The following is a 17,886-nucleotide window of genomic DNA, read 5'->3' as shown; positions in this document are numbered from 1 at the left end:
TGCGCCATAAGACAACGATCACTCATTATCCATTATGAGCTTTCTCCCGTACAGAAGTGCGTGGAATTTGGCACACCCAAGCACAAGTATCAAAAGCTCTCTTTCGATGTTGAGAAATCTGGTTTCAGCTGATGCTTCGGATGCACATGCAATTGTTCCTCCCTCTTATGCATAACTGTTCCCTGTACTTAAATGTCGATGCATTGACTTGCAAAGTGACAGGCATACCTCTGTTTCAAATGACAGACGTGAGTCCTCCTTTAAGTTTTTTGAAGCACGTCTCATGTAACCTTGACCTTTGCTTCACAGTATCTTCTTTTATTAGCTCTCATAGGTTTGTCTTCTCTTTTGACCTGTGGGGAATGAAAGAATTCATTTAAAGGATCAAGCCCTGCCGAACTTCTTGGATCTCTTGTCTTGAGGAGCTTTCTGCTTCAGGATATCTATACTTTTCTAAGGACTCTTCTTGATTCTGTTTGATGTGTTCATCATTCCACTGAATTGGCGTCCTTCACAATGCCTTTGCATTAATCATGATCTCAGGCTTCCTGATTCTCGCTGTGGCTTCACTGTGATGTCACAATCTTTTAACCTGTTCCATTAATCTGGATATTATCAGTTATGCATTCCTTGTTATGTATGCTGAATATTGTTAACAGCAACAATCTGTCATTAAGTTTCATAGTCCAGTATCTGTTACTCGCTTCAAGCTCGCTGACAACACTTGACCTGCCAGTATAACTGCGATTTCTTCCACTGTTTGCTGTAGGGTAGTGCTTCCCTTTCCTGCTTGATTACTATTTTTGAGGTCCTGACAAATGTGTCGTCATTTAGAGTCATAGAGTCCTGCAGCATGGAGACAGGCTTGTCAGCCCAAACTGGCCCATGCCAACCGCAAAATGCCCATCCACGCTAACCCGATTTCCTTGCATTTGGCCTGCATCCTTCTAAACCATCCCTATCCACGTGTTTGTCCAAATGCCTTTTAATTGTTGTTAATGTACCCGCCTCAATCACTTCTGCTGGCAGATCATTCCATATGCATACCAACCTCTGCGTAATAAAGTTGCCCCTCAGGTTCCCATGTATTCTTTCCCCTCTTACCTTAAACTGATGCCCCCTAGTCATCGATTCCCCAACACTGGGAAAAAGACTGAGTGCATTCACCCTATCCATGCCTCTCATGATCATATGCTCTTCTATATGACTGTCCCTCAGTTTCCTACACTGTAAAGAGAAAGGTCCTAGCTTGTGCAACCCCTCCCTATAAGTCAGTCTCTTGAGTCCTGGCAACATCCTTGTAAATTTCTTCTGCAGTCTTTCCAGTTTAATAACATCCTTCCTACAGCAAAGTGACCAAAACTGAACACAATACTCCAAGTACAGCCTCACCAACGTCCTGTACAACTGCAACGTAACTTCCCAACTTCTATACTTAGTGTCCTGACTGACGAAGACGAATGTGGCAAAAGCCTTCTTCACTGCCCTGTCTACCTGTGACTCCACTTTCAGAGAACTGTGCACCTGAACTCCAAAGTCCCTCTGTTTCAATACACTCCATAAGGCCCTACCATTCACCATGAAGCTCCTACCTTGATTTGACTTTCCAAAATGCGACCCTTTATGCTTATCTATGTTAAACTCCATTTGCCACTTCTTGGCCCAGTTCCCCAGCTGATCAAGATCATGCTGCAATTTCTGACAACCTTCCTCACTGACTGTGATACTGCCTATTTCAGTGTCATCTGCAAACTTATAATGCCTTGCACATTCTCATCCAAATCATTGATATAGATAAGAAACAGCAATGGGCCCAGCATCGACCCCTGAGGCACAACACTACTCACAGGCCTCCAGTTGAACAACTGTCCTTCCACTAATTACCTCTGCTTCCTACCAGCAAGCCAATTGTGTATCCAATTTGCCAGTTTTCCCTGGATTCAATGCAATCTAACCTTCCAGAGCAGCCTGTTGACCTGTTGACCCCCTTGACCTGTCTGTCCTCCCCGGACTGACCTATCCCCTCCCTACCTCCCAACCCATACTCTCCTCTGCACCTATCTTCTCCTCCATCTATCTTCAGTCCACCTCCCCCTCTCTCCCTATTTATTTCAGAATCCTTTCCCCATCCCCCTTTTCAAGGAGGGCTGCAAAGAAAACCCCCTCCCATTCCTTAGAATGGGAGTGGATAGGTCGGTCCTGGGAGGACAGACAGGTCAAGGGGGGTGGATGAGATTAGTAGGTCGGAAATGGAGGCGCGGCTTGAGGTGGGAAGAGGGGATAGGTGAGAGGAAGAACAGGTTAGGGAGGCGGGGATGAGCTGGGCTGGTTTTGGGGTGGTGGGGGGACTTTCCCAGCATTTCCCCTGCAACCGCAGGAAGTGCTACACCTGCCCCCACACCTCCTCACTTGCCTCCATCCCAGGCCCCAAGATGACGTTCCACATCAAGCAGATGTTCACTTGAACATCCGACAATGTGGTATACTGTATCCATTGTACCTGTTGTGGCTTCCTCTACATTGGGGAAACCAAGTGGAGGTTTGGGGACCGCTTTGCAGAACACCTACGCTTGATTCGCAGTAAACAACTGCACCTCCCAGTCGCAAACCATTTCAACTCCCCCTCCCATTCCTTAGATGACATGTCCATCCTGGGCCTCCTGCAGTGCCATAATGATGCCACCCGTAGGTTGTATGAACAGCAACTCATATTCCGCTTGGGAGCCCTGCAGCCCAATGGTATCAATGTGGATTTCACCAGCTTCAAAATCTGCCCTCCCCCCACTGCATCCCAAAACCAGCCCAGCTCATCCCAGCCTGCCTAACCTGTTCTTCCTCTCACCTATCCCCTCCTCCCACCTCAAGCCGCACCTCCACTCCTACCTACTAATCTCATCCTGCCCCCTTGACCTGTCTGTCCTCCCCGGACTGACCTATCCCCTCCCTACCTCCCAACCCATACTCTCCTCTGCACCTATCTTCTCCTCCATCTATCTTCAGTCCACCTCCCCCTCTCTCCCTATTTATTTCAGAATCCTTTCCCCATCCCCCTTTTCTAATGAAGGGTCTAGGCCCAAGATGTCAGCTTGGAGATGCTGCTTGGACTGCTGTGTTCATCCAGTCCCATACTTTGTTATCTATAATTCTCCGGTTTTCTTTGCAGCCCTCCTTGAATAAGGACACAACCTTTGCTACCTTCCAGTCTTCTAGGACCTCACCCATGGCTAATAATGATGCTAAAATATCAGCCAAAGCCTTCACAATTTCTTCTCTAGCCTTTTGTGGGGTTCTTGAATATATCTGATCCGGATCAGAAGATTTATCCACCTTCATACATTTTAATACTTGCAATGCCACCTCACCTGTGATAATTGACTGTCCCCAAGATATCGACACTAACTTCTCCAAGTTTTCATGTCTTCCTCCATGGTAAACACAGAAGAGGAGTATTCATTGATGACCTTGCCCATCTCCTGTGGTTTCACACACCCACATGTCTACTTTAATCCCTGGGTTGTCCTATTCCCTCTCTAGTTATACTTTTTCCTTTTGTGTACTTAAAGAATCTGTTTGGATTCACCCTAATCTTCCAGTCAATGGTACCTCATGTCACTTTTCACCCCCCTGATTTCCTTCTTCAGTAAACTCCTGTATCCCCTATATACCTCCAGGGATTCCCTTGATCCCAGCTGTCTATTCCTGAGCCATGCCTCCTCCTTTTTTCTGATCAAAGCCTCAATATCTCTCATCATCCAGGGTTCCCTACTCCTGCCAACCTTGACCTTCACCCTCACAGGAGCATACAGACCTTGAACTCTAGCTATCACAACTTTAATGGCCTCCCACTTGCCGGTGGTTCCTTTGCCTGCAAACAAACTGCTTCAGTCAGTCCCTAGAGGTTCCTGTTTAATTTCATAAAATTTGCCCTGACCCAATTTAGATCCTGAACCTGTGGACCTCTTTTGTCCCTCTCCATAACTATTTTAAAATTAATAGAACTTTGTTCACTGGTCCCAAAGTGCTCCCCTGCTGTCACCTCAGTCATCTATCCTGCCCTATTCCCTGACAGTAAGTTGAGTTTTGCCCATTTCCAAGTACGAACCTCTGTATGCCGCCTGAGGAAACTTTCCTGCACACACTTAACAAATTCCACCCCATCTAACCCCTTAACACTATAGCAGTCCCCATCTATGTTAGGAAAATTAAAATCCCCCACTATGATAACCTTATTGCGCCTGCAAATCTCCTTGCATATTTGTTGCTGTAATTCCCATTGATTATTTGAAGGCCCATAGTACAATCCCAATAACGTCACCATCCCCTTCTTATTTCTTAGCTCCACCCGCAAACCCTCACTGGATGATCCCTCAGTTATTTCATCTCTGACTGCTGTGATACTCCTCTTAATCAAAAATGCAACTCCCCCTCCCTTCTCCTCCATCTCTGTCTCACCTAAAGCATCTGTACCCTGGCACAGTAAGCTGCCAGTCCTGTGCCTCCCTTAGCCATGTTTCTGTAATGGCTATAATATTCCCAGCCCCCCTTATTTATCTGCGCCCTGAGTTCATCGGCCTTACCTGTCAGCCCTCTCACATTGAAATAGATGCAACTTAATCCAAAAGGCATTCCTTGCTCCCTATCCTGTTCCAGCCTGACCTGTCTCTTCAACTTGCCATTTCTGATTGCTGTGTCTCCTTCCAGCCTCGCACTTGCCTCCCTGCCATTGAAGATCCCACACCCTCCCCCTGCCAATCTAGTTAAACCCTACCTTGTCGCACTAACAAATCTGCCTGCCAGAAAATTGGACCCCTCCAGTTCAGATGCAACCTGTCCCTCTTGAACGGACACCACTGCCCCTACACACGCTCACTGCAATACAACTCACTCTTGCTACCATTTTAGTTGATTACACTGGTGTTCACATACTTTATTTCATCTCTTGGAGCTCCTTATCATTCTTCCAGCTGTCTTATTAACTTACATGGTAGATAAGTCACCACTTTCTTCTCAGGATCAGTAGGGATGTGATACCCGAAAATCTTCAAAGCAACAATGGCCTTGTGGAAATATTATGAATATGTTTGGACAAGACCTTTCTTTGGTTCTGGTCAGAGGGTGTATTGCAATGAATGTACTCTATTCAATGAAAAAGAGTGAATGTCTAAAACAGCCAACCAGCATTTCTAAAACAAAAACACAAAGTGCTGGAGAAATTCAGCAGGTCTGAGAAAGGGTCACTAGACTTGGAAGTTCAAGTTTGTTTTTCCTTGCGCAGGTGCTGCCAGACCTGCTGCACTTCTGCAGTGCTTGATGTTTTTGTTTCTGATAGCCAGCATCGGCAGTTCTTTGTGTTTTTAACCAGCATTTCTACCGGGATGTCTGGCTGTTTCATGCTGGCAGAGGAATGTCCTTTTGAGATCAAGTTTCAAGTTTCCCTACTCATCACTGACTATCACTGACCGTAAACTTTTGTGTGGTCTGGAGGGACCAGAAGCTGCATGGTCCCACAAAACTATTACAGCTGGGCTGAGGAGGAAGATGGTTTCTAGTCAAAGAGATATATTCATATGATCTACAGACTTCTGGAGATTCACCCTGGCATGACCTGAGCAGAAGAATCATCATTTACTATGGCTGGTAGGTTTTAAAAACTCTTTAAGATCATGGAAACCCAGTCGCTATGCAGCAAAATGGGGAAATTCAAACTCATTGGGAGCTGGAGGCAACAAGACTTATTTGCTGTGACATTTTCCTCTATAAAAGTGCAATTTTTAATACTGTCATTTTAAAGGTGCTTACAAAGGTAATTGCCTGCATTTTCAGTGGCGAAAGAAGTGCAGGAAGCTGAAAATTTGGGGCACTTACCATCTTCATATGCAGATTGCATTCTGTGTATCGGTGTTTTAAGGAGGTAGCTGCCAAATAAATCAACAGCTGCCTCCTCTCATGTCTGAGGTTTGCAACATAAGTGTGTGTTTGCAACATTTGTAGATTGTAGACTATGAACAGAACTGAGCTTCATAATTTTTGTTGGATAACCAGAGTCCTGTTTTGGGAGAGGTAAGGTATCCCATTAAACATGGTCCTGGGATACCTTTGAGGGAGGTTTTATGCTTGAAGATTGTTAAAACTTCGCACAATGTGTTTAAAAGGCACATTAATTTGTAATTGTGAATGTAGATGGAACTGTTAAAAGTATCAAGAGAAGCTGTCAAAGGAAGCTGACAAACAGGTACCTAGAAGTCCTGCCTTTTAAATGTGCAAGAATAAAAAAGCTGCCTGAAGTGTTTACAAAGAACATTAATTGCTTTTTCATTCTGTAGATCTAGATGAGAGGGCACCCATCATTGGGTTAGTGCAGCATGGCTGACCTCACAACCTGCTGTCATTGCAATAGAGTACATGCCATTTCATCATTTGTTTGACAGCTCCAAGATGTTATAGACTTTTTGAACTGGAACTCCAGTGAATTCCAGTGCTTGATGCTACAGGATATTGTAGCACTTGAACAATGTTTGTTGTTATAAGGGATTGCATTAGATTAGGAATGTAAGTGGGCTTCTTGAAATCATTATTTTTAAAAAAGAATTCAGCAATGAACACTTAAAACAATACATCATCTCAGAATGGATCCTGAGTTCCACCCACAGTATATACTCGGTCAATTAGTATATTACATCTAAGGGCAAAGAATGGGGTGTGGGTGGGCACTAAGTTAGCAGAGGGGTTGGCTGTGTGGGTGGAAGGACTGCATGGAAGGTAAAGAGAGGTTATGGGTTGGGCTCAATTGGCTCAGGAATAATCTTCCATCCCCGTCTGGAAATGGAGACCCACCTCCAAAAACAGTTGCCATAATCAAATGGCCCACCATCAGCTCCCTGGCGCCAGGAATACCACTGCTCAGCCTAGAGTCAGATACAGCAATAGGTAGGGGATTAGTTTTCACAGGACCATCGTGGCATTTCTGGGTAGAAGGATTAGATGAACAGACTGGGGTTTTGTGTGGGAGACAATGTGGTGAATCCATTGGGATGAGCCCTCTGATACTAAGGAAGTATCCCATTCTTGCCCAAAAACCCAATGAAAGAAATGAAAAGTGTTAAGGCTCCCTGATCAGCGGTACATCCATATGACATAGGAAACAGTGAAGTGCCAGGGGAATGATGAGAAGCCCCTGACCAATTAAGGAGCTCAATTAGCCCACAAGTGAGTGGTCTGCGTAATGGCTTTTGGAGCATAAAATTGGATGTAATGCCATGAGCTGATGACCTTGACCACACTGTAATTTTATATACCATGGGATCCTCAGCCCCACAACCACCCCACTCTAAGAGACCATAAAACTTTGCCCATTAACTTGTTTTTTTCTCTCCGCTAATAATGCCAGGTACACCAAGTATTTCCTGTTTATAAACTTAGATTATTTATAATGTCTTCTAAGAACAAGGTGGTGTTCACCATAGCTGCTCAGGCTTTCAGGAAGGGGACATTTCAAGATAACATTATAGGAGCTAGAGTAAGTCCATTCGGCATCTCAACCTCCCATCCTGCCGTCCAGCAAGACCACAGTTGATCCACCCCAGGTCTCAACTCTTCATTCATGACAGCTCATCATAGTCTTGAGCTCCCTGATATTTCAAGACTCTGTCCAAATCCTGTTGAATACTTTGTGATCCAGACTCAAATACTCTCTGCAGTATAGAACTCTTGACATTTCCTACCCTCTGGGAGCTGCAATTCCTTCAAATCTCAGTTTTAAATGATTGACCCCTTATTCTATAACTGCGACTCCTAGTTTGAGATACGACAATTAGTGGAAGTGTCTACTCTTGATGGAGAAATTTCATGTGAGGAGGAGAATTTTAAATTGGAATGTTTGGGCAACTGGAACTAATGTAGTTCAATAAAAGACTGAATTGATGAATAAGCTTGATTTGCTACGCACTAAGAAATAGGCACTCAAGTCTGAAATTTTTGGAGGGTGCTGAAGGGACACTTGGCCAGGTAGGCTTGGTGTTAGTAGGCATGTAGCATTTGATAAGTACAGACAATTCCATGCCAGCAAAAAAAACATCTATATTCATTTTTTGTGTGTGCAACCCTTTCTGTTCAAGAAATTGTCAGGTTCAATGGATTGCAATCAAGGCCAATTAGTTATTACCAAGATTATTCAGATCATCAAAGTAATAGTTTTAAGCTCAGGTCCATGATCCTCTGTTTGATCCATGTGTTTGTTACATTCAATGTAAAATAAAAACAAAACAAGTCTCCAGTGAGAGGAGCAAGTTAAAAGCACAATCTCAACTTAATGTTTTCCAATTTCCTTATCCTTAAAGCACTGGCAAATGTTAGGTATCAAAAATCTATTTTTGCTGTAACAAGATTGAAAGAGCATTTCCCAAAGTTTTCCCAGTTCTCAACTCCCATGTCTCCATTTTGAAAAAAGATTTACGTTCTCTTTCCAAAGTTGTGATCCTAGATATGGGTATTTTCAGATCAATTTTTGACAAAGTATTGGTGGGAAAATATCAATAATAATATGATAATTTTCTAGTCATTCTAAATAAGAGATCAATCCAAAGCTCATATCCATTGAAGCCATGCTGTTAATTTTTTAACTTTTGAAGTTGTTAGAACTACAGCAAGGGTGAAAATGGATAACAAGATTAGGTGCCCAACCCAACATTCACTTTGGGTCATCGTAAACGCAAATTTATTTCACCTCTCGATACTTGTCCTTTCAGAGTTAAATTAACTAGAATTTTGGAACACGTATGTACTCAAAACTTAGATTACTTCCCTTTCACTGCTTTCTACAACAATAAATTAGTTTGGTTCCAAAAGTTTAAGTACCCTTGACATTAGAGAGGTTTGTTTTTAGAAAATTATCCCAGAGAAGTAAATGATAGCCTCTCAATAGAGGCAATTAATTTGTGTGTAAATTAACTCCTCCAATAAAAGAACTGAGGAAGTGCCAGTTTAACAGTAAGATTGATGTGAAGACTACATTTAGTTGTAACTCCCTGTACGGAATATCACGTGTTTGTGTGCATTTAGCTGGTTATTAGTATCAGCATACGTATCATAATTGTCTTCCATTTCATCTTCCCACATCAATTCCCATCACCAAATAAGACGTATTTTTGTTGTTTATTTTTAACCCAGGATCATCAAACCATCCTGAGAGCATGGGCTGTCAAAGATTTTGCGCCAAAGTGTCCCCTCTACGTTCAGATACTGAAACCTGAGAATAAATTCCATGTCAAATTTGCAGGTAACTTCTTTAGAGAAATGGTACAGTAAGATGCTACTAAACTAGTAATGAACAACTTCTGGTAGTTTAGTTGTTGGTCTTAATTCAGTAATTTTTCACTGACAGAAATATGGTTTAGCTTTAGATTTGTTTCCTGTCTTTGACATGTGATGCATTGTTTCAACTATGTGATTTCAGATTAATGCAACTAACAAGTTAAATAGGAAATGTGACACGTGCACAGTTTGGAGTACATTAAATAATTCAGGAGGGAAAACAGCCATGCCACATATTTGCCATGACATTTTCTGTGCAGATTACAGTAACTGAAATTTTACTATGAGCAGTGAAAGATAATGGCTTTTGACATCAGCTGCCTATAGACTTTTAGCAAATTTGTCAACAGGGACTCCCAATGTCTGTTCAAATTCAGTGCCATCTACAGGCATTCAGTGCCATTTAAGAGGAAATGAATGCTTTGGACAGTGACTCTTACAAAGTTTATGTTTGCAATTGAATTTGCAATAGTGTTAAATGTTTGGATTTAGATATTAAATTGCTCGAGGGTAACACCAAATACAATAATATGTATCTACATTATCGATACACAAAATCTACATACAAAAGTGGTGACCAAATGAAAAATCTTCTTGCAATATCATTGAAATTCAATGTAATAGTTTGAAAACTTACATTCTCACTTATTTGTTGGTTTATTTAATATTGAATAATAGTTCTTTTCCTTGGTTACACTGGTGTTTCACCTGGGAAGCTTCAAAAATATTTTAAAGCATTTTGTTTCGAATGCTTACCAGTTATTTCAAAGCAAATTTATTTTCATCCGCAAGTTTACATCAGACTATAAACCTTGCAGATGAACTCTGGATAATGATCACTTAAAGGCAGGATAGTACCTAAAATTGGCATTTATTAATTGAGTGGCAGCCTTTCCTGAAGGCTTTGTCCCTAATGTAAAGCACATAATGGCAAAATCTATGATGAATTGTACTCTTGAGATGTCTTTATGGCTGATAAAAATTTTCTGCTGTCTTCAGTTGGTCTCTTCAGGAGAAAACTGCCAAAGATGCTTCCTCTGGCAAATGTGATATTGGTCACTTGTTTCATGCTGAAATAGTCCATAGACTCGCTTATTTGGCAGATGTCCCCTGCTATGAACTTGAAGGAGTCTGTTGTACAAAGGCTTAAGGGCTTTTTCAGTGGAGGGCTGTTTCAGTGCTTTGTGCTATATCAATATTAAGCTGCAGCAGACAAGATATCTAGGCCATAATCCCTACAATGAAACCAGACCGGCCTACATTTTGAGGTGGAAACCTCAACAAGGCCCTTCCACCTCAGCTTATTGTTTTACTTTTTGACTTTCGGTTTGTATTGACTGTCATTACTCAGCTTTCCTAACTGCACTTCAATCTGTATAGATGGTTAACTGGAATTGAATAAAGGGCGCTTAGTCGATGAGTCAGCCGGAGTAAAATTGCACAGTGGAAGGATGAGCAGGTAATACCAGGCTAAGAGATTCAGTGCTGGAAAAATTAAGTGAGTAATAGACCCCAAAGACAACAAATAGGAAATAAGTCTCTTTTGACCTGAACAGCTGACATAGAGCGGGATCTTTTGAGGATCTTAATAACTTCGGTTATAGTGAGATTTGCGACAGAATTAAATGAGATGTCTGTTGAGGCCTACCTCAATATTTGGAGCATATATCTGTATCTTTATGTATTTGCCAAGCAATGGGATGGGTTTATGTTTGCAAAGCAGCGATGGGCTTCAAACTCAGGGTGATTATCGCTTGTGAAATGTTTTTCTACAAGCAAAACTTGTCTCATTAACATTCAGCTTATCTCACCAAATGTACCAAACAGACAAGACTTGGAGGATTCTCAGCATGGAATATGAGCAGGTATCTGGCGAATCCGGCTCATTGTTTTCTCCAAAGGTCTCCATGTTGAACAGCAGGAAATACCTATTCTTTGAGCACCAGCCACATGCACCCCAAATCCACAGACTCTGGCATCTGACAAGTGCCAGTCTCCAAGAGCCCTCATCGCCCAGGTCTGTTACGTGTATATGATGCTGCTGCCTTGCAAGGTGGCTGTCAAGTGCCTGTGCAGACAGAAAAATGGACACAGCTCATGGACTGGACCAGGCTGGAGTGTTCTGGGGTTGTGCCATTCTCTGCTGGCATCCCACCTGTGCGCCACCCCATCCGGCAGGATCTCCGAGGCCCTGTCTGCACACTGTGGTGCCACATTTCCCGAGTGCCATGGCCCATGACAAATGCCAGGGACTGTCCAGGGAAGCTCAGGGCTAACGCCACTTGACAATGTGCGCCACAGCCTTTTGAAAGTCTGCATCTTTGCTAGGGACGTCTGGGATGGCTGCTGAGTAGTGAGCTGTTCTATGAATGATGTGTGGTTCGAGGGGAATAGAATGGGATGAGAGGTTGCCACAGGGCTGGTTAATGAAGTGAGTTTGCTAAGATGTGGTGAGAAAACTGGCTAAGCCTCGTGGTGAAAGTCTCACCAAACACCTTGTGTAACTGGCACTCATCAGATTCAACCTACAGACATTCTTTTCGATATTTCTATGTAAAGATAATGTAGAGATATGTTATCAGTGAGTCACCAAATGTTGGATATCAGGTGTCAATGCAGACAGTAGTTTTTCTTTGGGGTTCAAAGACAACATACTTACTTCTGATTAAAAAGGCTATCTTTTGAAACCCTATTTCAGAAGTTGGAGCTGAAAACCTGGATACTCACAGGTTAAATGATGGGTGCTGCATTTGTTGCAGTATCATCTTTCAGAAAAGATTTTTTTTTAAGTGAAGTTCCTCCTGCCATTGCAAAAATATTGTAAGCCTGTTTGAAAGGGAGCAGGATGGCTCTCCTCGGTGTTCTGGCCCGTGTTTATCACTCATGCAACACCGTAAAACACTGATTATCTGGACAATACCAACTTGGTGTTTGTGAGACCTTTCCTTGCAACTGAAGGCCACTAGTGGTGAAACAATTATAATAGTGAGGGCATAACAGACCAGAATAAGGTGAGTGCAGATGTCTGGAATGGTTGTGGGTTTGGAGGAGATGGTAGAGATTGGGAAGGGTGAGGCCATGGAGAGATACGAAAACAAGCAATTTTGCTATTTTTAATTTGTTCATTGGATGTGATATTCACTGGCTAGGCCAATAATTAGTATCCACCCCAAATTGCCTGGTGAACTGCCTTCTTAAATGGTTGCAGTCCTTGGGGTGTAATTATGCAAGGAAAGTAGGAAAGTATTTCTAGGATTTTGATCCAGCAACTTGGAAATATATCGCCGATCCTTCACTGTCGCTGGGTCAAAGCCCTGGAATTCCCTCCCTAGGGGCACTGCAGCTTAGCCCACAGCAAGTGGACTGCAGCGGTTCTAGAAGGCAGCTCGCCATCAACTTCTCAAGGACAACTAGGGACAGGCAATAAATGCCGGCCAGCCAGTGATGCCCACATCCCACAAATGGACAGATAAAGAAAACACAGTGAAGGAATTGAATTGAAATTCCATGCCTGGATGGTGGGTGACCTGGAGGGTAACATGCAAAGGGTGGTGTTTCTATGCACCTGTTCTCCCTGTCCTTCTAGATGGTAACTGATAGGAAGTGGAAAGTCTTTTGGAGGACCTTTGCAAAGTTAGTGAAGTATATCTTGCAGATGGTACAGACTGCTGCTACCATGTACTGATGGTGATGGGAATGAATATTGAATGTATGGATGTGGTGCCAGTTAAGTGAGCAGCTATGTCCTGAACTTTACAACGCCTTTATGCTCTTGGGATAATTCTAAATGTTTCATGGGTTCAGAACTGGCTTGAAGGTAGAAGACAGAGGGTAGTTGTGGATGTTTACATTTCAGACTGTGACCAGCGGTGTGCCACAAGGATCGATGCTGGGTCCGCTGCTTTTTGTCATTTATAGAAATGATTCGGATGTGAACGCAGGAGGTACGGTTAGTAAGTTTGCAGATGCCACAAAAATTGGAGATGTCATGGACAGCGAAGAAGGTTTCCTCTGAGTACAATGGGATTTTGATCAGATGGGCCAATGGGCCAGGGAATGGCAGATAGAGTTTAATTTAGATAAATGTGAGGTGCTGCATTTTGGAAAGGCACATCAGGGCAGGACTTATACATTTAATGGTAAGGTCCTGGGGAGTGTTACTGAACAAAGAGACCTTGGAGTGTACATTCATAGCTCCCTGAAAATGGAGTCGCAGGTAGATAGGATAGTGAAGAAGGTGTTTGGTATGTTTGTCTTTATTGGTGAATGCATTGAGTATAGGGGTTTGGAGGTCATGTTGAGGCCGTACAGAACATTGGTTAGGCCACATTTGGAGTAATATGTACAATTCTGGTCTCCCTCCTTAGGAAGGATATTGTGAAACTTGAAAGGGTTCAGAAAAGATTTACAAAGATCTTGCCGGGGTTGGAGGATTTGTGCTACAGGGAGTGGCTGCATAGCCTGGGGCTATTTTGCCTGGAACATCAGAGGTTGAAGGGTGGACTTTATAAAGGTTTATAAAATCATGTGGGGCATGGATGGGATAAATAGGCAGGGTCTTTTCCCCAGGGTAGGGGAGTCCAAAAGCAGAAAGTATTGTTTTAAGGTGAGAGAGGAAGGATATAAAAGGGAGCCAAGGGGCAACATTTTCATGCAGAGGGTGGTGCATGTATGGAATGAGCTGCCAGAGGAAGTGGTGGAGGCTGGTACAATTACACCATTTAAAAGGCATCTGGATGGGTATATAAATTGGAAGGGTTTGGAGGGATATGGACAAATGCTGGCAAGTGGGATTAGTTTTATACAGGATATCTGGTCAGCATGGACGAGTTGAACCGATGGGTCTGTTTCTGTGCTGTATATCTCTATGACTTTGCTTCGGTAATCAATCCTTCACTGCATGGCAAAACAAGTTCCAGTACAGGATATTTCACAATGCAGGGTTTTTGACAAACGTACTGCATAGACATCACTGGCTTAGATTCCGATATTGTAATTAACATGCTCCCAATACCTATTCTACTCGAAACTAAATTCATTTGAACTAATTACCTGTATCTGCTTGTCTGCCTTAATGCGAATCTCCTCGTTAAACCAAACTCGTTTATCACATTCTCTCAGGAAAACAAAAATCAATCTTTGAATCCCCGAGCTTGAGTTCAGAAAAGTTGTTGTTAGCACAACCTTATTTCACAGCAATAAGAATTTAGCAAGCTCCCAGTTTCAATTTCATAATCAGTTAAATTATATTATTATTTCCATTCATCTATGATTCAGACCAAAACTACATCATAATTGATGTTCTGCAGATACATGTGGGCTTTTAGCTCATCAGAAGTAAAGTTGCACTTGGTGCCTTTCCCAACCTCAGGACATCTTGAAGTGCCTTATAATCAATTATGTAGTTTTAAAATGTTGTCTCTGTTATAATATGCAAGTGGGGAGTACTCCATCACCCTCATGACTGCCTGGTAGATGGTAGTTTGGCTACAATAACAGTTCACCAAACCTAAGTATTTACATATAGATCTAGTGCAGCCTGACAGGGAGCCGTGGCGGCTGAGTTTTGGTCACATTACGGTCATCTTTTAAGTTCTCATTTCTTGATGTTTCTTTTCGGTGTTGTTACCAGACTTGATTTCTTCAATTTATGGAGGATACAGTGTGCGGCTCATTAGGTATTGCTATCGTCATGTCCAGTAGTACCGAGGTCACAGTGAGGGTTCTAGCAGCAGGTAAACTGAGGTAGGTGAAGTCGTGTGATCTTACTGAGGCAGAGATGGTGACCATACTGATAGCATAAAAATAAGGTCAGCAGCACATCTTGGGACAAGCATGACATGATGTTGGTAGATAGACTGATTTATAGATTTGGTGAAGTAGATGAGCTTATCATTTTAAGTTGAATGCCTGTTGTTGGGACGTAGTATAAATTAATAATTTTCAAGTATTAACTTGGTTATCCATAAGTAACTATGAAGATATTTAGAAGAAAATGTAGTTGTAAGGTTATCTTGATTGATTTTCCATTAAAACCTGTTAAACACATTGGGTTGACTTTAATGGGGGTGGAATGAAAGTCAGGTTGGGGCATATGGTCTGACCTGGTGGACCTGTCTCCTTTCAATGGGATCCCACTTACTTTTCTCACTTCTTGCGGAAAGTGAGGGGTGGGAGATGAGTGATAGAGCTGGACCAGATTCCTCAGGAAGCAGACCCAAGGCAGTAACATGTTGGCAGTTGGTTAGGCCGACAGGCAGTGAGTTCTGCATTAGTTTCCTGAGATGTTGGGCTGGTTTTAAAAATGAATGACAGGCTTTCAAAACCACATCCCTAATGTAACCCTCATACCCCCTTAAAACCCCAATGCCCCTCCACAAGCAATGTTGATCAAAAATTGTTAACATGCCTTTGCAGGATGGAACCTTATTGTCAAAACTGCTGTAAAAATGGTCTCAATTACAATGCTACATTCAACCCTTGAAACTGATCGACCAATATTCTTTTGTTTATCGTCGTTTGGTAGTAAAAGAATCCCTGGGGCAGGTGACTAGACTTGTTGGACTTCTGATTGGGACTGGAAGTGGCCTGAATTCACTGAAGTTGCTGGGGGTGGGGGTGTGTAATATTGTGTGTCACACTTATGCAGAATATTGATTATTAAGTTGCAAATTCCTTCATCCATTTTCATATGTGGGATTTAAATGTCTTAAATGGACTGAAGTGGCTTTTAAAAAAGAACCAAAGGTACAAATTAAAAATGGCCACAGGCATCCTTTGAACATGTAGTTTGGCCAAGTTTCATGAAAATACGGTGCATTTGTCAAACAAAAACATGAACAGAAGATAACATTATACCCAAAGGCAATGGAACTAGTTAGAAAACCTTTCCCTTGGCTGATGTGAGAAGGCACATTACGCTTTACACCAATGTCAGAACCTTCGTATGTTGAAGCTAGTGCCTTGCCTACAATTATCAGACCTGAAAACCTAACTCCCATAGACATGGCATACACGAGCAATCTGCTATTTTAAGGACTCCTTAGTTGGCAAAAGCGAAGGAAATGAATTTTACAGTGCAGAACTGAAGCAGGCTGAAAAAACCTCTGTTTTTCATTCTCTCTGTCTCTCTCTCTATCAAGAATTCAAGTCTGGTAACAACACCGAAAAGAAACATCAAGAAATGAGAACTGAAAAGATGACCATAATATGTCTACTGCTGAGTGTTCCAGAAATCAACTAAACAACAGTGATCTTAGGTTAAACCCTTATGCCTCAACAACACCAAATGCCTCCAAACTGTACATTGTTTTATTTTATTTTTATATTGGACACTGTCCCTTTTAACTTTTGTGCCTTTGTATGTTTATGTATAAGACTATACAAAGGCCTTTGGCCTGACATTGCACCTTTAGTACTTCTCTTCAGGGCTACGAAGTAATCATCTCTCTCTTCTTTAACTTGACAAAACCTTGTAATTACCTCATTACTGCCACAGTACAAATTAGTTATCTACATATACATCAAGAAAGGTATAACTTCATGCTGAAAAACCTTAAACTCTTGACGCATCAAATTGGGGAGGTGATATTGAGGGGCTCAATACCTAGGTTGTAACAAATTACAAAGCGGCCCTCCTTAACTTGCCAGTTAAGAGCTAGTTATGGACCTCTTCTTGTAACATCATAAGAACATTTGGCCCCGCTGACCTGCTTTGCCATTCAATAAATCATGGCTGATCTGATTGTGGTCTTTTACAGCACTTTTGTATCCATTCCACATGAACCTTTTGACCCCTTTGTCAAAGAAAATTCTGTCTGACTCATCACATTCAATACATTGGCTGATCCAGTCTCTCCTGCTGTCTGTGAAAGGGAACTCTAAGCATTAAATATCTTCTTGAAGAAGAAACTCCTTCTCATTTCTGAATTAAATGGTAGACCCCATATTTTGAAACTGTGTCCCTTGTGGAAACATCCTCTCCGTATTTAGTCTATTAAGGCCCTCACAATCCTCCAAGTTACAGTAAGATCACCTCTCATTCTTTTAAACTCCAACAAATATAGGCTCACTACTCTTAATATTTCCTCATAAAACAGCCCCATCATTCTCAAGAGTTAGCCAAGTGAATCTTCTCTGAACTACTTTGCCTGGAAGCCTGGTTGAGGATTATGGGCCAGGGTGGAGTCCTTTCTCTTAAGAAAGTCTGTGTCCAACAGATGTTCTTCCCCTGCCGCTTTAGCCCATGGGGGCCAAGTTAAATTTTGCACTCAAGACGCATGAAGTCACAACTTCTTTCACTCAGACAGCTGAGATCTCCTGTCCTTGTTGCTCCAAAACAGTTTCTTCATTCCCTTTGCTGTACAGCATATTCATTTTTTTAAGCTTTATTGTGATGCCAAGTTTTCCACATTTCTCAGTCCTGGCATGTACCCCCCTCCCTCCTGACTATGATACAGAACTTCTGCATTTAATCTAGCAAAAATCAATTTAATGACCATTTGTATTTCCTTATTTTTCACTGATGCCATTGTCTCATCTGTCATAAGGTAGATCAAAAATAAAATTCAGATCGGA

The 17,886-nt window shown here is 42.2% G+C and overlaps 1 protein-coding gene across 1 annotated transcript in view; it reads left to right on the top strand.

Moving 5' to 3' along the window:
- Nucleotides 1-17,886, top strand: part of kcnt2 (potassium channel, subfamily T, member 2) — a 702,110-nt gene that overhangs the window by 387,397 nt on the left and 296,827 nt on the right. The window contains exon 16 of the mRNA XM_048538622.2: nt 9,166-9,274. Within this exon, the coding sequence (XP_048394579.1) occupies nt 9,166-9,274 (109 nt within the window). The remainder of the gene's footprint in view (nt 1-9,165; nt 9,275-17,886) is intronic.

Source organism: Stegostoma tigrinum, chromosome 8, assembly GCF_030684315.1.
Source record: "Stegostoma tigrinum isolate sSteTig4 chromosome 8, sSteTig4.hap1, whole genome shotgun sequence".
Classification (NCBI taxonomy): domain Eukaryota; kingdom Metazoa; phylum Chordata; class Chondrichthyes; order Orectolobiformes; family Stegostomatidae; genus Stegostoma; species Stegostoma tigrinum.
This window is presented reverse-complemented; position numbering and strand designations above follow the sequence as displayed.